Source organism: Cajanus cajan, chromosome 5 (assembly GCF_000230855.2).
Source record: "Cajanus cajan strain Asha chromosome 5, NIPB_CcT2T_4, whole genome shotgun sequence".
NCBI lineage: Eukaryota > Viridiplantae > Streptophyta > Magnoliopsida > Fabales > Fabaceae > Cajanus > Cajanus cajan.
In genome coordinates this window covers 35,323,511-35,346,517 of record NC_138521.1, presented here as the reverse complement: position 1 = coordinate 35,346,517, position 23,007 = coordinate 35,323,511, and the positions used below count along the sequence as shown (strand labels likewise).

Sequence of the window (23,007 nt, the reverse complement as noted above, 5' to 3'; positions counted from 1 at the left end):
TAGAACATAAACAAAAACAAAAGTGCAAGGGAAGGAGAGGAGAGCAGAACGAAAATGGATAATATGTATTCTTTAATGCAAGGGTTCAGATTCAAAACAAAAATGCTTACAAAAGGAGAGGAGAGTAAAACGTGAACTGTAGCTACAGAGAGCAAAGCGAAAAAAAACTAAAGAGAAGGATAGCCAAAACGTTAATGTCAGGAGAGGAAAATGTACAGAAAAACAAAGAGAAGACAGCACCACTACGTAGTCACATCAGATTATTCATCTAGTGGCTGCCAAGTCAGCCCTAGACTCCTATGACCTAAAATGAAATTGGGCCCCCATCTGGATGTGTCTGGCCCGAAAATGAACAATACAAGGTTAACAAAAATGTAAGTAGGTTGCTGATGTGGTGCTGACATGGCAGATGACATGGCAGCTCCTCTTGAAGTCCAGAAATTAATTCCAAGCCCAGATAATTATTAAACTGCCCTGAAAATGATAGCAAACTTAGGAGAAGTGATGGATGATCTTCTCCACGGATTTGCTTAGGCCGGATCTTCTTCAATGGAGGCTTGATTCTTCAACTCAAGAACACTTAGAAGCTTAAGAACTCACGGATGAACTCAACCTAGAACTAGGAGGGAAGCATCCAAGCTCAAGCATCAATGGAGAGCACACTTCAAAGAGGAGGATTCTAAGGTGAAATCCTAAGGTTTTGAAGATGAACTCTAAGGGACTTTTGAGAGAGGAAACTCGGCCAATGGCTCACAAATTTCAATTATGATCAAAAGTGAATACAAAAATGTGAAGGGAGGACTTAAGTATGCACGGAAATGAAGCACATAGGCACCTAAACCAAAGCTACACAAATTGGCGCCTAAAGTTTGAATTCAAATTTGAAATTTGAATTCAAACTTTGGTGCACATGTGTAAGTCCGAAAATTTAGGTACCAAGGTGCATTTAGGTCTGATTTGAGAGTCATTTAGGGTTAATTTGAGTGTCACATGTTCAGCCACCAATGGTGCAAAACATGTGACTCAAATGTAACTTAAATGGCTTCCAAATTAAACCTAGTTTAACCTAATTAGCATACTTTAGTATTCCTTGTATTTTCCTATTCTAATGACCTAATTACATTGGTCAAACAATTACAATGGAAAGGAAAAATTACAAGAATGAAAATGAGCCCAATATTGGGTACCAAAAGCCCAAAGGCCCATGAAGCCCAAAACTAGGCCCAACTAGCCTAAAACCTAAAATGCTATTCTATGTGGTCCAAAATACAAGACCAAAATATATGATACCTATACTAACATCATGTATACAAAACATATGAAATTAGCTATAACAAAATATGGCCCATGAAAAGTTCAACTTGGGCCTTCCCAGGCCCATCAGGCCCATTGGGCCCTGACTGGCCCAAACCTTCATGTCTAGCCAACTCCTCTTGGATCTTTGAGTATGTCACCTCTTGCACTCCAAAGCATGATTCCATCATCCCCTCCCTCTTGAAAAGGATTCGTCCTCAAATCTCGAGGATGAATGGAAGAAGAAAAATTAACTCCTACATATAAAACATGCAAGGAATAAGAAGTAACATGATAAGATAAAAGATCATGGATCCTAAGAGGAGTCCTAGTATCTAACCTAACAAAGAAAGATAAAATATTAGACTCTCTAGAAATAGGCTCCTCTTCTAAGCATAACCTAGAAGTAAAACCTAAAAATGTAAGAACACTATGACTAAGACAATGAAAAGACTGATTTTTAAACACTACAATATCTTGCCTAAAGTACCCTAAATGGTATCCTAGGCTTTTCCTAAAATATAAAGAAAATACTACTAAAAAACGTCCTAAACAATTTTGGATTTGATTGTTTATTAGATACTCATAGTCATATAATCTATTTTTGTCTTGTAGGGAAGGAAACATATTAAGTTCAAAAAAATAAGAACTTCCCATAAGATCAAACATAGAATATATATTACTACAAGTTATATCTACTAAACAATGTAAACCGAAAATTGGGTGCTTTATGAAATCTAAAGAAATACTTCCTTCCTTGTGCACCTTCAAGGAAGTAGTATAAGGAGTAACACTAGGTATAGTCCACTCCTTCTTCACTATATCTCGAAGTTGAGAAGAATTCTTTACTTGAAATTCATTTTGTTCCTCATTCTCAACTTTAAGATAAGTGGCAGTATTAGGATAAGAGTCAAGACTTTTGTGAATAAAGAGAGTTCTTTTTAAGTCTTGTTTGGTCATAAAATAACTCTCTTTTGTCATAAAGGTCTTAGTGGAGTCCCATTTATCCACACTCTTTCCTTCTTTCTTTTCTTTGTTTCTTTTCTTTTTCATTTGCTTTTGATCCTCAAACACTTGGGATGGTGTTAAAGGATTAAAAACAATTTCCTTATTTTTATGAGTGAAGGATAATTTGTTAGTGAGGCCATCATGTATAGTTTGTTTATCAAATTGCCATGGCCTACCAAGCAAAATATGACAAGCTTCCATAGGGATCACATCACATAAAACTTTGTCTTTATAATCCCCTATAGAAAACTTGACCTTCACTTGTTGATTCACCTCCAATTCCTCACCTTCATTGAGCCAATGAAGTTTATAAGGGTGAGGGTGAGGAATGGTGGTAAGGGCTAACTTGTTAACCATCCTTGTACTACAACAATTAGAACATGATCCACTATCAACAATGAGAGAACAAGTTCTTTTAGAAACCAAACATCTTGTATGAAAGATGTTCTCTCTTTGAGATAGTGAAGTGGGACAAGGTTGGCTTCCAAGAAGCCTTTTGATCATAAGAAGATCACCATCCACAGGATATAACTTTTCAATTTTAGGATCTTCCTCACTAGTCTCACTACCACTTGAAGTGGTAGAACTAGATTCATCAAGACTACTATAAATGTCTTGTCCTCTCAAAATCATGACCTTTTTAGTTGGACATTGAGAAGCTATATGGCCTCTCCCAAGACATTTAAAGCATTTGATGTCACTAGTTTTACTACTAGAAGTGACAACATTTTTATCATTTTCTTTTTCTTTTTCTTGACTTTTACTAGAGCTTTTAGAAGAGTCATATTGACCCTCCCTCTTGTAGTCATTCTTGATATAAGAGTTAGCTTGAGTTTTTCCTTTTAAAGAATTTTTCCTTAAATTTTGTTGTTCCACCCTTATACAAAGTTGGACCAAATCATCAAGGTCCCTATAAGGGAGTAACTCAACTCTATCTCTTATGTCAAAATTTAGACCACTCAAAAACCTAGCAATGGTCAATCTTTCCTCTTCCCTTATGCCAGCCCTCATGAGATACAACTCCATCTTTTGTCTATACTCCTCAACACTCATATTCTTTTGTTGGAGTCTTTGGAGCTTATCCATAAGCTCCCTACTATAATAAGAAGGTATGTGCCTTCTTCTCATAGCACTCCTCAACTCATTCCAATAAGTGATTGGAGGGTCATTGTGAAGTCTTCTCTCTCTCTCTAAGGATGTCCACCAATACATAGCTTGTCCTTGGAAAGCTAAGGTGGCCAAGGGAACTTTTCTTTCTTCACCTACTTGGTGACAAGTGAAGATTTGCTCCACTTTCATTTCCCAATCCAAGTAGGCATCCACATCTTCTTTTCCATGAAAGTAAGGGAGATCAACCCTTGATTCCCTCACTTTGTGTTCTTTAATGACTCTCCTAGGATGAGGTTGATAGTATGCATCCATGTTCAAACTACCATCATATTCTTGGCTTTGAGAATCATTGGAGCTCTTGGTTGAGCTCCTAGAAGAACCTTTTGGACTTTTATTTTTATTCAATCTTTTCAAAAGTTTTTCTTCTCGTTGCTTAATCTTTTGAATCTCTTGTTCTAAAGCCATGATTTGTACTTCCTTTTCAAGTTTTTCTTTTTGCTTTTGAAGTATTTCATCATGCTTCCAAAGTTTTAGTGCCTCAACCTCCTTGACAATTGTTTTAAAACTTTTAGGAGATTCAAAGTCACTACTACTTTGAGAATGTTGACTCATGATTAAGCAATAAGATTTTATATGCTATGCAAAAAGTTATAAAATGTTTTTGGTATTTTCTAGGAATGAAAATAGCACTTGGAAGTCTAAGTGTACAAGTTGCACTATCAAGGGAGGTGAGCTACAAAGAGCCACTTAATAACCAAGCCTTTTCAAGTGGAAATCACTAAACTCCTTTGTGGTACTTCCAATTCCCCAAAACTTTTCACAAAAATTTTGAATGCTTTTTCACAATTTGTTTGTTTTTGAGACTAAACTAAACGTGAGCAAGTAAATCTACACAAGTCTAGACGTTTCAAGGCAGCAAAATAAAGCAATTAAAAGACAAAGAACTTAAAGGAATCAAGATAAGTAACTAGTCGGGTTCCCTAAGTGGAAGCTTGAAACATATGAAATTTCCAAGCCACTTCCACTAGCACTACACGTGAGGATGCTAACAAGGATTTAGATATACCTGACCAGCTTCTTAATACTCCCTCCAAGCTTTACAAATTGATTTTAAAATACAAGAGAGATTGCAAAATTTAAACTAGCCTAGAAAGCAATAAATGGCGGTTTTGGTGACCAATTTAGTGACGGATTGTTGTGCAAATTTTCCAACACTTAATCAAGTGTTTAATCCGCCACTAATCCTTCAATATGATGCTACAGGACCTGCAAAAGAAACACAACAAAGAGGTTAATGGTGGCTGCCTCACAAGGTGAAAGGAATGGTCACTCAAGTGAAGGAAGTTTAGGAGAAGTTTTGGTCACTAAATTAGGTCAAATTTTTAGGTCTTAGTGTCCAAAATTTTCCTACTCTTTGTTGAGCAATGCTTGATCCTTGAGCAAGGATTTGAGGCCACTTCCAGCACAAGGAAATTATTGAAAGAAAACTAGACAAGCAATAAAGCACAATTTGGAAAGCTTATACCAAAAGTTAAGAGTAATATGTATATATGACAAGACTCAAAGAGGTTCAACAAGTAAAACTGGAAAATAAGACTCCAAATAAAGCTAGCACTCAGTTAGGAATGTTCCTAGATAGGTACTAGAGTAGATGAACAAAACAAAAAAAATTTGAAAGCAATTGGATAAGTATAGCACAAGTAGTAGTCAAAACAATAACAAGGAATCAAGTGATTTTTCACCAATGTACACCTCTCGGCTTTTTCACTTTAAAATGCTTTCTCTAATTTTTTTTTAATTCTTTCTTTTTCTATATTCAAGTTAAGAGTCCAGAGAGTATATTTTCCTTTTGTTTCAAATTTTTCTAAGATTCCAAGCTATAGAAACCGTGACTACAAGTTAGACAAAAATTCAAATGAAAACAAGGAAACTAGTGCACTAGTTTTTAGGTTTTGTCTTGGATTCTTTTGTACACTTTTCTTCTTTGAATCTTTGTACTTTTCTTTTGATTTAGGCTCTGTTTTTGTCTCTGTTTTCAGCCTATTTACTTTTTAAAATTTGAATCCAAAAGATAGTGCACTAGAAGCAAGATTAAGCACTTGAAATTTTGAGTCACAAAAATTTTTATAAGATTTTTCAATGGAAATGTGATTTGAAAACTTAAGACACAATGGAAACCTAACTCTAAAGAAACTTACTAGAACTAATAGCAAGTTATGAACACAATAAGGTAAAAGAAAAAGCACATATAGGAGGCAAGAACAATAAACAAACCGAGAGCAACAAATTGATGAACAAGACACAAAGAAATTTAGGTCAACATGCTATTCAAGGAATTTTAAGACATATAAAGACTACACAAACATACTAAGACAAAACATGGATTAAAAACCAAAATCTAAATGCAATGTATGCAGTCCAATCACGGACACATATTAGGAATGGAGAGACTCAAAATTAAAATAAAAAACAAGCACAAGCTAATAGGTCCTAAACAAGTTGATTGAGAAAGAAACTCAAAAACAATCAACCAATGGATCTATGGAACACAAGAGGATTCAAAACATATAGATCGACAACGAAACTTAAACAAGACAAGAAGAACATATTGAACACAAATTCGAACACAAAAAGATGAAGCACTTATCTCCTTGAAGAACCTTGCTCTTGATACCAAAAATGATAGCAAACTTAGGAGAAGTGATGGATGATCTTCTCCACGGATTTGCTTAGGCCGGATCTTCTTCAATGGAGGCTTGATTCTTCAACTCAAGAACACTTAGAAGCTTAAGAACTCACGGATGAACTCAACCTAGAACTAGGAGGGAAGCATCCAAGCTCAAGCATCAATGGAGAGCACACTTCAAAGAGGAGGATTCTAAGGTGAAATCCTAAGGTTTTGAAGATGAACTCTAAGGGACTTTTGAGAGAGGAAACTCGGCCAATGGCTCACAAATTTCAATTATGATCAAAAGTGAATACAAAAATGTGAAGGGAGGACTTAAGTATGCACGGAAATGAAGCATATAGGCACCTAAACCAAAGCTACACAAATTGGCGCCTAAAGTTTGAATTCAAATTTGAAATTTGAATTCAAACTTTGGTGCACATGTGTAAGTCCGAAAATTTAGGTACCAAGGTGCATTTAGGTCTGATTTGAGAGTCATTTAGGGTTAATTTGAGTGTCACATGTTCAGCCACCAATGGTGCAAAACATGTGACTCAAATGTAACTTAAATGGCTTCCAAATTAAACCTAGTTTAACCTAATTAGCATACTTTAGTATTCCTTGTATTTTCCTATTCTAATGACCTAATTACATTGGTCAAACAATTACAATGGAAAGGAAAAATTACAAGAATGAAAATGAGCCCAATATTGGGTACCAAAAGCCCAAAGGCCCATGAAGCCCAAAACTAGGCCCAACTAGCCTAAAACCTAAAATGCTATTCTATGTGGTCCAAAATACAAGACCAAAATATATGATACCTATACTAACATCATGTATACAAAACATATGAAATTAGCTATAACAAAATATGGCCCATGAAAAGTTCAACTTGGGCCTTCCCAGGCCCATCAGGCCCATTGGGCCCTGACTGGCCCAAACCTTCATGTCTAGCCAACTCCTCTTGGATCTTTGAGTATGTCACCTCTTGCACTCCAAAGCATGATTCCATCAGAAAATAAAAATTGGAATAATTAGATTCAAAAAATTCAAATTAGTTAAAATATGAATTACCAGTCCAATTAAAGCCCAAATAGAAAACAGTGCAGAATATCAACAATTAGGCACAAATCAGAGATTAAAATAAGTACATAAAGGTAAGAAAATAAGGGGAAATAATGACTCATCAGTTACCAATGATCTCATTATTTGTTTAACACGCACAGGTTAGGTTTCCCTTTTTATTCTTATTTATTATTTACAAGGAAGAAATATTATCTATATGAAATACCTCTTGGACGAGCTTTATTGAATCTTCAAATATAGAGAAGGTGCTTTGTGGTGACCTTTCACACTACAGTATGCCTCACAAATCTCAAGAAATACAATAGGAGAGAGATGTCGCAACCCAAAAATTTTTGATCTCATCAATTAAGGAATGCCCGGACACTAGACTAATCCTTAATTAATGGTTTTGAAAAATGAGTTCATGGAGTCGCCACCAATGTTTTACTCAAAATATTGGAAAAAGAAAAGGTTTTTAAAAATCCAATAATGGCCTTGATAACCAGAATTGGGTTCGAGGGTCGATTATGGTAGGGAAGGTATTAAGCACCCCTACAACGCCCTCAAATGGTACCCTATGATGAAGTTAATGTTATAAACAATAATAATATAAATATTAAATCCCCTTTTATTAATAACTATTTACATGCTTGACATTTAAATTATACAATTGACTCTAAAATGTCTACATGATTTGATAGGATCCTCCCTTCCATGGATGATTTTGACTCTTGAAGAGGGAATCCTTGCCCAAAGATCTTAGGCTCACCAAAGGAAAGAGATGATCTGGAGGTTTAGGGGAAGATGGTTTTGGGACTTCAAGATGATGAAGGGTGGAGGATGGTGTATGAATGCTCACAGTTGGCTCACTCCAAGTTGATGAGGACATGGGCAAGGATTTAGGAGCACTCAAGGGACTTGGAGGACCAATGACTAGGGCAAGGACTAAAAGGGCCAAGGATGCTTTGCAACAAGTTGCGGCCCTTATTCTTGAAGAAATGCCCAATGATGAAGACAAGGTCAAGATGGTGAATTGTATCAAGGATTATGAAGACTAATTACGCCATTTTCTTAGTGGGTGTTTTTTTAGTACTTGTAATTAGTAAATAAAGGCCTAAAACTCTTGTTAAAGTGGCTGCCAACTCTTGTTTGGGCTGCACCACTTATTGGGCTAGTTATTAGGCAAGTTGTTTTTAGTTAAATAAGGTCCAAAACCTTTGGGATGAATCAGCCATGAGGCATACCAAAGGGTGCACGAATTTAGCATGTGTTTGTTTTGCATTAGTGGTCATAATTGTTAGGCTTAGTGGAGTTCATTAATTGCCCACTAATGGAGTTCATTAATTGCCCACTAATGTAAGTGAAAGGTCTTGGTTGTAAGCTATATAAGCTGCCCATTGGGATGAATAAGAACAGATCAGAATTTGAGTTTTATTAACTGAGAGTGATTCTCCAATTGTTCTTGAGTGATTCAAGAATTTGGGCATATCAAAGGATCATCCACAATTCTTTGTGTGAAGCCTTCCTTGGAAGAGTGATTCTTCCTCCATTCCTTTACCGTTTCCTTCCCTCCATTTCTTGCATCTAATTTCCTTACCTACATTCCAGAAATTAAGTCCAAGATTTTAACCCAAAAGATCCTTCCCTACATTCCAGAAATTAAGTCTAAGATTTTGAACCCAAAAGATCCTTTTTCAACTCTGGTGCAATTAGGAATCATATCATTTGGTATCAAGAGCTCCGGTTTTTTGGGTTCATCCACATCATTTGCTGGAATTTCTTTGGGTAACATCCTTCCTTGTTATTTCTCATTACCATTGATATTACCTTAGTGTTCTTTCTTTATTTGTTGAACCATTGCAAAAATTAGGCCTTAATAGTGTTAAAAAATATTAAATAAAATAAAATTCGTGCATAATAAAAAAAAAAAAAAAAAAAAAGAAGAAAGAGTTGTGGCTGAATGGTTCATGCGTTTAGAACACTTGAAACTCAATCTTTAAGGTAATATTTTGGTTTGGTTGAAGGTTGTTACTAACTTATCTAAATTCCAGTTTTTGATTCCTAAATTTCCTTGTTTTTTTTTAATTTTTGGTGGCTGTTTTGTATTCCTTTTTAAGCCTACCCTAAACCTTGCTTTTAACACAAAAAATTGTGGTTTGTTCTTTGTGTTGTCTACTTTTTTTGAATTGCTTTAAAAAAAAAATAATAATAAAAAAAAAAAGCCATTAAGAGTGACATACACGAGTGTTCATTTTACGAGTGTAAACAAGTGAGAAGAGTGGTGAGGTCCTATTTTCTTTGTGTTTGTTATTACTCTTGTTTTTGAAGTATGGCAGATGGAAATCATTTGGATGGAACACAAAGACTCTTGTTCGACGCTATTAATGCTCAAATGCAAAGATTATTGAGAGAAAACAATGAAGAGTTGTATGGAAGAATTGAGCGATTAGAGAATCGTGATCATCATGAAGAAGAAAGGAGAGGAAGAAATGGTGGTGCTCCTAGGCAAAACAGAATTGAAGGTGTTAAACTTAATGTTCCTCCATTTAAGGGGAAGAGTGATCCGGAAGCCTATGTGGAATGGGAACTCAAAATAGAACATATTTTCACTTGTAACAATTATGATGAAGAGCAAAAGGTGAAACTTGCAGCAGCGGAGTTCTCGGACTATGCACTTGTGTGGTGGAATAAGTTGAAAAGAGAAAGGTTGAGAAATGAAGAGCCTTTGGTGGAAACATGGGCTGAAATGAAAAGGCTCATGAGGAAACGTTATGTGCCGGCTAGCTATGCTAGAGATGTGAAATTTAAACTTCAAAAATTGTCACAAGGCACCAAAGGAGTTGAAGAGTATTACAAGGAATTGGACTTGCTCATAATGCAAGCCAATATTGAAGAAGATCCAGAACTAACCATGGCTCGTTTTATTAATGGCTTGAATAACGATATTCGTGATGTTGTTGAATTGCAGGAATTTGTTGAGATAGAAGACTTGCTGCACAAATCCATTCAAGTGGAACAACAACTCAAAAGAAAAAGTGTGACCAAGAAGAGTTCTTCTAATTATAATTCCTATAGTTGGAAGGACAAAAATAAGAAGGAGGTGGCTGCCACTCCAAGCAATCTAGCATCTACTTCTCATGGAAAATCATCCTCTAAGTCCTTAGAACAGCCTCAAAAGAAGAGTAAAGACATAAAATGCTTTAAGTGTCAAGGCATGGGTCATTATGCCTATGAGTGTCCTACCAAAAGGACCATGGTTCTCAAGGAGAATGGAGATTACACTAGCCAATCTGATGTTAGTGAGGAAGAAGAAGGTGACATTGAGGAGGAAGAGGAGGCCCTTGAGGGAGATTTATTGATGATTAGGAGAATGATGGGTAGTCAAATGAGTCCTTTAGAAAGAAGCCAAAGGGAGAATATTTTCCACACAAGATGTTCCATCAATGGAAAGGTTTGCATGGTGATTATTGATGGAGGGAGTTGCGCTAATGTGGCTAGTGCTAGATTAGTGTCAAAGCTAAATTTAGACACTAAACCACATCCTAGGCCATATAAACTTCAGTGGCTTAGTGAGGATGGAGAGGTGCAAGTGAGGCAGCAAGTAGAAGTGGATATTTCCATTGGAAAATACAAAGATAAGGTGCTATGTGATGTAGTTCCAATGGAGGCCAGCCACATACTTTTGGGAAGGCCTTGGCAATTTGACACTAAAGCCGTCCATGATGGCTATTCCAATAAGATCTCTTTTGTGCACCAAAATAAAAAGATTGTCCTCAAGCCTTTGAGTCCTAAAGAGGTGTGTGAGGATCAAATGAGGATGAGAGAAAAGATTTCTTTGGAGAGAAAAGAAAGTGATCTTGAGAAAAAGAGTGAACAAAAACTTGAGAAAAAAAAAAGTGGAAAGAAAAGGAGCGAAACACTTGAGAGAAAAGAGAGTCTTTTGGCAACAAAGGGTGAGGTGAAGAGGTTGTTCCTTGCTAAACAGCCCCTTTATCTAATGTATTGCAAAAATCAGATTTTAAACACTAACACTTTTGATGAATTGGAAATACCTTCTAGTGTTAAATCTCTTTTGCAGGAATTTCATGACGTTTTTCCATCAAGTGTACCAAGTGGATTACCACCTTTGAGGGGAATTGAACACCAAATTGATCTCATTCCAGGAGCTTCCTTACCCAATAGGCCAGCTTATAGGAGCAATCCACAAGAAACGCAAGAAATTCAAAAGCAAGTGGATGAACTCATGACCAAAGGATGGGTAAGAGATAGCATGAGTCCTTGTGCTGTTCCGGTAATTTTGGTCCCTAAAAAAGATGGGACATGGAGAATGTGTTCTGATTGTAGGGCTCTAAATAACATCACCATAAAATATAGGCACCCAATTCCTAGACTTGATGATTTGCTTGATGAATTGCATGGTGCAAGTATTTTCTCTAAAATTGATTTGAAAAGTGGATATAATCAAATTAGAATTAGAGAGGGTGATGAATGGAAAACTGCTTTTAAAACAAAATATGGTTTGTATGAGTGGTTGGTTATGCCTTTTGGCTTAACTAATGCACCAAGTACTTTTATGAGATTGATGAACCATGTTTTGAGGGAATTTATTGGCAAATTTGTTGTGGTATATTTTGATGATATTCTTGTCTATAGCACTTCTCTTGAATTGAATGTGGAACATTTGAAATCTGTTCTGAAGGTGCTTAAGGAAGAACAATTGTTTGCCAATCTTGAAAAATGTGTGTTTTGTACTGATCATGTTGTATTCCTTGGTTTTGTTGTAAGTTCTAAAGGAGTACAAGTAGATGAGGAAAAGGTTAAGGCCATCCAAGAATGGCCCACACCTAAATCCGTGAGTGAAGTGAGAAGTTTCCATGGTTTGGCAAGTTTTTATAGGAGGTTTGTTAAGGACTTTAGCACCTTGGCAGCACCTCTTAATGAAGTAGTAAAGAAACATGTGGTTTTTAAGTGGGGAGGGAAACAAGAGGAAGCCTTTGTTGCTCTTAAGCAAAGGCTAACCAATGCTCCCATTCTTGCCTTACCAAACTTTGCTAAATCTTTTGAAATTGAATGTGATGCTTCCAATGTTGGGATTGGGGCTGTGTTGTTACAAGAAGGACATCCAATTGCTTATTTTAGTGAGAAGTTAAGTGGAGCTGCCCTTAATTTTTCCACTTATGATAAGGAATTGTATGCCTTGGTAAGAGCTTTGAAAACATGGCAACACTACCTTTTTCCCAAAGAGTTTGTAATACATAGTGACCATGAGTCCCTAAGGTATTTGAAGGGACAAGGCAAGCTTAACAAGAGGCATGCCAAGTGGGTGGAGTTTTTGGAACAATTTCCCTATGTCATAAAACATAAAAGGGGAAAAGGGAACATTGTGGCTGATGCTTTATCAAGGAGACATATATTGCTTTCCACTCTTGAAACTAAATTGCTTGGATTTGAATCTTTGAAAGAAATGTATGATTCTGATGAAACTTTTGGTGAAATATATGCTGCATGTGAGAAACTATCTCAATATGGGTATTTTAAGCACAATGGGTTTTTATTTAAAGAAAACAAATTGTGTGTGCCTACATGTTCCATTAGAGAATTGCTTGTTAGTGAATCACATGGTGGTGGTTTGATGGGGCACTTTGGGATTAAAAAGACTTTGGAAATTTTACAAGAACATTTCTTTTGGCCTCATATGAAACGTGATGTGCAAAAATTTTGTGAACATTGTGTTGTGTGCAAAATGGCTAAATCTAAATCATTGCCACATGGATTGTATACTCCTTTGCCTACTCCTGAATATCCTTGGATTGACATATCTATGGACTTTGTTTTGGGACTGCCTAGAACAAAGAATGGCAAAGATTCTATTTTTGTGGTTGTTGACAGGTTTTCAAAAATGGCACATTTCATACCTTGCAAAAAGGTAGATGATGCGTGTCATGTGGCTGATTTGTTTTTCAAAGAAGTTGTGAGGCTTCATGGTGTGCCAAGGAGTATTGTAAGTGATAGGGATGCTAAATTCCTTAGTCATTTTTGGAGGACTTTGTGGGGCAAGTTAGGTACTAAATTATTATTTTCAACAACTTGTCACCCACAAACCGATGGACAAACTGAGGTAGTCAATAGAACTTTGGGGACCTTGCTTAGGACTGTTTTAAAAAAGAATATTAAGTCCTGGGAAGCAAGTTTGCCTCATGTTGAATTTGCATATAATAGGGCTGTCCATAGCACAACAAATTGTTCACCTTTTGAGGTTGTGTATGGTTTTAACCCTTTGACTCCTCTTGATTTATTGCCTATGCCTAACATTTCTGTTTTTAAGCATAAAGAAGGGCAGGCCAAAGCGGACTGTGTGAAGAAGTTACACGAACGTGTGAAGGCTCAAATTGAGAAGAAAAATGAGAGCTACGCGAAACATGCTAACAAAGGGCGAAAGAAAGTTGTGTTCCAACCTGGTGATTGGGTTTGGGTACACATGAGGAAGGAAAGATTTCCGGAACAAAGGAAATCAAAGCTTTTGCCAAGAGGGGATGGTCCATTTCAAGTACTAGAAAGAATAAATGACAATGCTTACAAGATTGAATTGCCCGGTGAGTACAATGTTAGTTCCACTTTCAATGTTTCTGATTTATCTCTCTTTGATGTAGATGATGGAGACTTTGATTTGAGGACAAATTCTTCTCAAGAGGGAGGGAATGATGAGGACATGGGCAAGGATTTAGGAGCACTCAAGGGACTTGGAGGACCAATGACTAGGGCAAGGACTAAAAGGGCCAAGGATGCTTTGCAACAAGTTGCGGCCCTTATTCTTGAAGAAATGCCCAATGATGAAGACAAGGCCAAGATGGTGAATTGTATCAAGGATTATGAAGACTAATTACGCCATTTTCTTAGTGGGTGTTTTTTTAGTACTTGTAATTAGTAAATAAAGGCCTAAAACTCTTGTTAAAGTGGCTGCCAACTCTTGTTTGGGCTGCACCACTTATTGGGCTAGTTATTAGGCAAGTTGTTTTTAGTTAAATAAGGTCCAAAACCTTTGGGATGAATCAGCCATGAGGCATACCAAAGGGTGCACGAATTTAGCATGTGTTTGTTTTGCATTAGTGGTCATAATTGTTAGGCTTAGTGGAGTTCATTAATTGCCCACTAATGGAGTTCATTAATTGCCCACTAATGTAAGTGAAAGGTCTTGGTTGTAAGCTATATAAGCTGCCCATTGGGATGAATAAGAACAGATCAGAATTTGAGTTTTATTAACTGAGAGTGATTCTCCAATTGTTCTTGAGTGATTCAAGAATTTGGGCATATCAAAGGATCATCCACAATTCTTTGTGTGAAGCCTTCCTTGGAAGAGTGATTCTTCCTCCATTCCTTTACCGTTTTCTTGCCTCCATTTCTTGCATCTAATTTCCTTACCTACATTCCAGAAATTAAGTCCAAGATTTTAACCCAAAAGATCCTTCCCTACATTCCAGAAATTAAGTCTAAGATTTTGAACCCAAAAGATCCTTTTTCAACTCTGGTGCAATTAGGAATCATATCACAAGTGAAGGTGGAGGCCACTCTAGGGTTTCACTCTCCAAAGGTGGAGAATGAAGGGGGCTAGCCGAACTAACCTAGGGACTAAGGATAGGATTTGAGGCAAAGAAATGCTCTCTCAAATTCATATAATCCAAAGTATTTACAAGGTGTGGTGCATTGGGTATTTATAGGAGGGGAGGCATCTAGGGTTGCATTTCATAAGGCAAATGCACTCCAAATGAAATGCAAATGAACCCTAGATGCAACTTGGTGGCCAAGGATGGAATCTTTGGGTTTAGATTGGCTACATCTAGGTGCATGATAAGACCATGCAACCTTTGCCCTCCACTTGGGCCTAAGCCTTTCAAACACCAAAAATAGATCCAAGAGCACAAAAAATGTGTCACCCTTCTAATTTAACACCCTAGCCCAAAATTAAAACCCTAATCATCTAGAGCACCCCATAATACAAGGGTAAAATGGGAAATACAAAAGAAAATATATTCTAAGTCCTAAACACCCCAAAATACAAGGGTAAAATTGGAAATACAATTAAAATAAATTCTATGACTAAAATACCCCAAAGTACAAGGTAAAATTGGAATAAAGCAATAAAATTCTATACTACTCAAATTGGGCCTAGGAGATGGATCTACACATGGTATCTCTCCATTCTCCTAGCCATGAACCATGTGATGGGTCTCACATGAAGTACCAAGGATGGTCCTCCATCATCCCCTCCTTCTTCAGAAGGATTTGACTTCAAATATTTAAGCTCTTCCATTCCATTGATCCTTCAAAAAGGTGTGAAATCATAATTAGGGAAGTAAAATACTAAAACTTAGCTATGCAATCCTTAAGTACACAATTTGTTGAATGAAAGTGTTAGGGTCAAGAGGCATAACCATATAAGAAAATTTTCAAAAGTTGTGGTGACCCCATGTAATTCATTCATCAATTCGTCTATCTTAGGGATTGGGTGCCTAGACTTTATTGATGGCTTTCTAAAATGGTGAACATCCTCTATTGCCATCTTTCTTTGGCACCAAAAGAATGAGGATGGCACAAGGGTTAAGGTTCTCTTGAACCTAGCCCTTTTTCTTCAAAGGAAAAATTCTTTTTTTCTTTTCTTTTGTTTTTGTTTTTGTTTTTGTTTTTCTCCTCTTCATCTTTCTTAGCTTTTAGTTTGAGTTGGTCCTCATTCACTTGAGGGGGTGATAGAGGACACCACACAAACTTCTTACCTAAGTGTTGGAAACTTATTTTATTGGTGAAGCCATCATGGATTGTTTGTTTGTCAAATTACCATGGCCTCCCAAGCAAGACATGACTAACCTCTAATGGCACTATGTCACACAAAACATCTTCTTTATAGTTGCCAATAGAGATTGGTATTCTTTCTTGTTGGTTAACTACAACACTTCTTTCCTCATTGATCCATTGCATTTTGTAAGGTTTAGGATGAGGTTTTGTAGTTAAGGCTAGCTTATCAACCAATCTAGTACTACAACAATTAGAAGTAGACCCACTATCGACAATGAGAGAACAAGTGCTTTCTAAGACCTTGCATTTTGTTTGAAACAAGTTCTTTCTTTGTGATTGGTGAATTTCACTAGATTGATTATTACGGAGCCTTCTAACCAACAATAGGTCTCCTTCACAAGGTAAGATTTCTTCCTCGGAATCTATGGCTTCTTCTTCACTACTAGAGGAAGAAGAAGTAGCTTCATCAAGGCTACTATAGTGGTATTGGGCTTTTAAAACAGTTTTCTTTGTAGGACATTGGGAAGCAATATGTCCTCTTCCAAGAAACTTGAAGCACTTGATTTCACTTGACTTAGACTCTTTGGAAGGTGCTTTAAAAGATGATTTTTCTTTTTCTTTTTCTTCTTTTTCTTTTAAGTTGATGCTCCACCCTTGAACAAAGTTGAACAAGTTCATTTAAATCTCTATAAGGTAAAAGTTAAACTTTGTCTCTTATTTCAAGGTTTAAACCACTTTGAAATCTTGAGATTGTGGTCCTCTCTTCTTCCCTTATCCCAGCCCTCATCATGAGTAACTCCATAGATTGCCTATATTCTTCCACACTAGATGACCCTTATTTCAATCTTTGTAACTTGTCCATAAGCTCACGGTCATAGTATGGAGGAATATGCCTCCTTCTCAAGGCACTACGGAGCTCATTCCAATATTGAATTGGAGGCTCATAGTTTATTCTTCTATCTTTTTCTAAGGAGGTCTACCAATACATAGCATGCCCTTGGAAGCTAAGGGTTGCTAAAGAAACCTTCTTATCTTCACTCACTCCATGGAAAGAGAAAAGTTATTCAACTTTCATTTCCCAATCCAAATAATTTTCAACAATGTCTTTGCCATGGAATAGGGGAAGAGTGATGTTGGGTTCCCTATTGGAAGACTCCCTATGTCTAGGTTGCCTTGGGGGTCTTTGATAGTAATCATCATTGTGATGACTACTATAGAAGATATCACTTGGAGTTGGGGTATGATGCCCCTCCTCCTCATGAATAGTTGAGGGTACCATATGCCCCTTGCCCTTTGAGGACTTAAGAGAAGTGACTCTTGGTTTTGAACCACTAGTCTCTCCTCCCACAACTAGCCTATTAAGCAACCTTTTTATTTCTTCGTTATTTTTCTCAAATTCTTTTTCTTTTCTTCTCAATTCTTCCTCTCTTTTTATATTTTCCTCTGTTGAAGATTGAAGAATCTACATCTGGAAGATGTTCCCTAGAAGTTTTAGTTTTGATGTTTTGCTCATGTTGCTTTTTATTTTAAGCCTATGTCAAAAGGATAATGTATTGATTGTTTAAAAGATTAGGCTTGTATGTGTTTGTTTGTTATGTGTTAAAAATTAGTAATTAACATGAAGGTGAAAATATCATAATACTCATTTTTCTTATTTCATTCATTGTTGAGAACATGAAGTATTAATTTACTGAGTGTTTGAGACTTTAAATGAAAACTTGAAAACATCAGAAATTTTCTGAGTTAAGGAATAGATTACCTGAACTGGTAATAGATTACCTGACTCATGTTGAAAAACTGATTGATACTGGATTAATCGATTACCATGTGTGGTAATAGATTACCAAACTGATTCTGATGATTTCAAGAGGAAAAAGGATCGTGTTAATCGATTATCTCTTTAAAGTAATCGATTACCTCTGTTCCAAATGTGAGTTTTGTGTTATTTTGGCATCGTGTTAATCGATTACCATGTTAGGTAATAGATTAAAACAGGAGCTGAAACAATTAGTTCAGTTATTCTAACTCGTGGTAATAGATTACCATCACAGGTAATAGATTATCTCCGTTATGAATATAACTGAAATAACTGTTTCCTTGCACATAAAAATTGTCTTTAAATAAGATTAAAACTGAAGTTTTTTTAACAAGAAAAAAGAAGAGAAAAAAGAGAATTTTCACACACGGAAAGAAGAGAAATACTTACACGAACATGAGAGACTTTTTTTTAGAATACACATTACTGCAAAAGAGAAAAAGATTTTCTGAAAAAGAAAGAAAGAACATATCTGCTGAAAATCAACTTTTGGAAAAAGAAGTGTGCAAGATCAATTCAAGAAGATGAAGTTCATATAGAAAATTCATTCTAAACTGGTTTACATTGTTGAAGATCATATCTACACGAACAGGTGTACTCGTTTCTGATCTTTTGTTATTGTTTGAATGGTTTTAACTCTTGAGATTAGAGAATCTCTGGAAGAGTTGTGTAAAGAGAAATCTTGAGATAGGTTTTTCTCAAGTAGGATATTGTGGGATCAATATTCTTGGGTTATATGTTTCTTGTGGAGTCAAGAAATGGTTTGTTAATCTTGTAGGTGTCAAGATTTGCTTGTTAAATTCATTGATTGGATATTGCTTGTGCAGGGTGCATGTAAAGAATATCAATAGTGGATTTGACTGGATTTAGAGGTGTATCTAAATCTGAAACTGGATGTAGGCCTTTGGATGGCTGAACCAGTATATATCTTGGTGCATGATTTTCTTAACTCTTACACTCTTTACATTCTGTATAAGTTTCATGATTAATGTTGTATGAAGAAAAACATTATCTGCAGAAACTGAACTTTAAAGATTCTTGGTAATTGATAAATTCAATCTTTACATATCTTGTTATTCAAATCTTGTTGGATAAGCTGTGCATTTATAACTCTGAATTACCTTTTTTTGTTTAAAGGTTTGTTTTAAATCAAGATTTGTTTGGTAAAGATTTAGAAAGCGAAGAAGAAAAGGAAAAATAACATAGAATCTATTCAACCCCCCCTTCTAGATTCTAACCGTAGGGACCAACAATTGGTACCAGAGCTGTATCTTGTAAAACATTCAAGACTAGATCTTTAGAAAGGTTAGATGGCTGGTAATCAATTACCGTTTGCTGAAGGTGCTTCTATAAACAGACCCCCATTGTTTTGTGGAGATAACTATCCCTTTTGGAAAGTTAGAATGAAAATTTTCATGGAATCTGTTCATAGAAATATTTGGCAGGCTGTAATCACAGATTACAAAATACCCACTAAGATAGAGGGAGGAAAAGAAATTGAGAAACCATATGATAGCTGGGATCAAAGTGAAATTAGAAGAGCAGAGAATGATGCAAAAGCTTTAAATATCATACATTCTGCACTAAATTCTGATGAATTTTTTAGAATTTCAGCTTGTTCTACAGCAAAGGAAGCTTGGGATTTAATCCAAGTAACACATGAAGGAACTCCAGAAGTGAGAAGAGCTAGAAAGAACACACTCATTCAGGAATATGAAACCTTCAGAATGAATCAAGGTGAAACTGTCATGGATATGCAAAAGAGGTTCATTCACATAATAAATCACCTAAAAGGATTAGGGAAAGACTTCGTGGAAGAAGAAGTAAATGTCAAAATCCTGAAGTCACTAAACAGAAGATGGCAACCAACTGTCACAGCAATTACAGAGTCAAAGAACTTAGCTCAGATGACAAGTGCTGAGTTATTTGGAAAGCTAAGAGAATATGAGATGGATCTGTCAAGGATTGCTGATGAAGAACAAAAAGATAAAAAGGCAAAAGGTCTGGCCTTAAAGGTAAAAGAATCCTCAAGTGATGAAGAGGATAGCAGCAATGAAAGTTCTGAACAAGAAGAATTAAATCTAATGGTGAAGAATTTCAGAAAATTCATGAGAAGGAAGAACAACAATAAGAGATTCTCCAGTCAGAAGAAATCCTTCAAGAAGAATGAAAACTCATCTCCAAAGTTCAAATGTTTTGAATGTGGAAAAGCTGGACACATGAGAGCTGACTGTCCAAGCCTGAAAAAGAATGAGGAGACGAAACAAAAGTTCAGATCAAAGAAAAAGAAAGCATACATAGCATGGGAAGAGAATGCCTCAACAACTTCAAGTGATAGTGATGAGGATCAGGAAGCAAATCTCTGTCTCATGACCAAACATAATTCAGATTATGAGGTATATGATTCTGACTCATCTATTGACTCGTATGATGAATTGCAAAATGCATTTGCTGAACTGTATGCTGAAGCAAAGAAATTAGAAAAATCAAATAATGTTTACAAAAAGAAAATGACACACATGAGAGATAAAATTTCTGATTTAGAGAATGATAACAGGAAACTACTTTCAGATATCTCTAAACTAAAGTCACCATGTGAGAACTGTGAAACATTGTATGCTGCATTAAAAGCAAAGGATAAAGAAAAACAGAATATTAATGTTATGAAATCCATTAATTCCCACTCATGTAACTATTGTATGAAATCTGGTCATAACTACTACAGATGCATGATAAGGAAATTTGGCATTCCTAGTGGAAAATATAAATGGATTAAGAAATTAGATTATGTACTCACTGATTCTCCAGGACCCAAGATCCATTGGGTACCAAAATCAAATTGAATAACTTGTGTTGCAGGTGTGCTTGAGAGCAAAGCAATCAATGTGGTACTTAGACAGCGGCTGCTCAAGACACATGACAGGAGATAAAAGCAAATTTATCTCATTACAGGAAAAAGAAGGAGGATCTGTAACATATGGAGATAACAACAAAGGCAGAATACTAGGCTCAGGCAGTGTTGGTAATAATTCCAATACTCTCATTGAAAATGTCCTGTATGTAGAAGGTCTCAAATATAACCTGCTTAGTATTAGCCAGCTTTGTGACAAAAATTACAATATCTCTTTTAATAATCAATGCTGTATGGTTTGTGATAAGGAATCAAATGAAGTCCTGCTTATAGGAAAAAGAGTCAATAACATATACATCTTAGACTTAGAGCATTCATCATCCAATTCTTGTCTCACATCACATGATAATGTAACATGGTTATGGCATAGACGCATTGCACATATAAATGCAGATCAGTTAAATAGACTTGCATCTAAAGATCTTGTTAGTGGTCTTCCAAAGATCAAGTTCTCTAAACAAGGACTTTGTGATGCATGTCAAAAGGGAAAGCAGACTAGAGCTTATTTTAAATCAAAGAAAGTTATGTCAACCTCTAGACCGCTGGAACTTTTGCACATGGATCTCTTTGGACCATCAAGAACCAAAAGTCTAGGTGGAAACACTTATGCTTTAGTTCTCATTGATGACTACTCCAGATTCACATGGGTTGCATTTATATCCCATAAAGACAATGCTTTTAAAGCCTTTAGAATCATTTCAAAAAGAATTCAGAATGAAAAGGACTTGAAAATTAAATCTTTGCGAAGTGATCATGGTGGTGAATTTCAAAATGAATCTTTTCAAACTTTTTGTGAAGAAAATGGTATTAATCACAATTTTTCTGTCCCTAGAACTCCTCAACAAAATGGAGTTGTAGAGAGGAAAAATAGATCTCTAATAGAGCTAGCAAGAGCCATGTTAAATGAAAATGGTTTACCAAAATACTTTTGGGCTGATGCAGTAAACACTGCATGCTATGTTCTAAATAGAATCTTGATTAGACCTATTTTAAAGAAAACACCATATGAGCTTTACAAAGGAAGAAAGCCTGACATTTCACATTTTAAAGTGTTTGGCAGTAAGTGTTTTGTTCTGAATAATGGAAAAGACACTCTTGGAAAATTTGATGCTAAGGCTGATGAAGGAGTTTTTATTGGATATTCTGCAATTAGCAAAGCATATAGAGTCTTTAACAAAAGTACCTTATCTGTTGAAGAATCTATACATGTTACCTTTGATGAAACTAACATCCTTGAAAAAGGAAAATCTCTTAATGATGAAGATGAGATAGGTGACAGTATTACACAAGAAGAAGAAAAACTGGAACTACAGCAGAAAACACCATCTGAAGACACATCACTACCCAAAGAATGGAGGAAACCCAAAGATCTATCTCTGGATAACATTCTTGGAGATATAAATAAGGGAGTTTCTACTAGACACTCTTTCAATCTTCTAAGTGATGATATGGCATTTGTTTCTCAAATTGAACCATTATGTGTGGAACATGCATTAAAAGATGAATTCTGGATAATGGCCATGCATGATGAACTGAATCAAATCAAAAGATATTCTGCTGATTCAGATTTATGTTGATGATATAATATTTGGATCAACTAACCAATCTCTTTGTGAAGAATTTGTTTCCAATATGCAGAAGGAGTTTGATATGTCTATGATGGGAGAATTAAGCTTCTTCCTAGGACTACAAGTCAAACAAATGGAAAATGGAATTTTTCTACATCAAACTAAATATAGCAAAGAACTGTTAAAGAAATTTGATATGGAGAATTGTAAGATATCAAATATTCCTATGTCTACTAATTGTTATCTAGATAGTGATATTGCAGGAAAAGATGTTGAAGAATCAATGTATAGAGGGATCATTGGATCTCTTCTGTATCTAACAGCTAGCAGACCTGACATCATGTACAGTGTATGTGTATGTGCTAGATTCCAATCAAAACCAAAGGAATCACATCTGAAGGCTGTAAAGAAAATACTGAAGTATTTGAAAGGCACAATCAATGTTGGATTGTGGTATCCTAAAGGTACTTCTCCATCTTTAACTGGTTACTCTGACTCCGATTTTGCTGGTTGTAAATTGGATAGGAAAAGTACAAGTGGAACGTGCCACACGTTTGGAGAATGTCTCATATCGTGGCAGAGCAAGAAACAAGCTTGTGTAGCACTCTCAACTGCTGAAGCTGAGTATATAGCTGCTGGAAGCTGCTGTGCTCAGTCAATTTGGTTTAAACATCAGCTTCAAGACTTTGGTTTGAAGATTGATCACATACCACTGAAGTGTGACAACACAAGTGCAATTAACATTTCAAGGAATCCTATTCTACACTCAAGAACTAAGCAC

The 23,007-nt window shown here is 36.0% G+C and overlaps 1 protein-coding gene across 1 annotated transcript; it reads left to right on the top strand.

Moving 5' to 3' along the window:
• The first annotated feature begins 8,073 nt into the window (after positions 1–8,073).
• Positions 8,074–13,815, top strand: LOC145957974 (uncharacterized). Its single transcript, XM_083074418.1, has 7 exons — positions 8,074–8,179; positions 9,481–10,940; positions 11,223–11,435; positions 11,844–12,421; positions 13,034–13,145; positions 13,470–13,748; positions 13,795–13,815. Exons 1-7 carry the CDS (start codon positions 8,074–8,076, stop codon positions 13,813–13,815), a joined length of 2,769 nt encoding a protein of 922 aa, XP_082930544.1.
• The last annotated feature ends 9,192 nt before the right edge of the window (positions 13,816–23,007 follow it).

Excerpts from the sequence above, each read along its gene's own strand:
- LOC145957974 (XM_083074418.1), top strand. The coding sequence starts at position 8,074 with ATGACTAGGGCAAGGACTAAAAGGGCCAAGGATGCTTTGCAACAAGTT. Across the intron at positions 11,436-11,843 it reads TGAGTCCTTGTGCTGTTCCG|GTGCTTAAGGAAGAACAATT; the intron begins GTAATTTTGGTC and ends TCTGTTCTGAAG. Across the intron at positions 12,422-13,033 it reads AGTGACCATGAGTCCCTAAG|GTTTTCAAAAATGGCACATT; the intron begins GTATTTGAAGGG and ends GGTTGTTGACAG.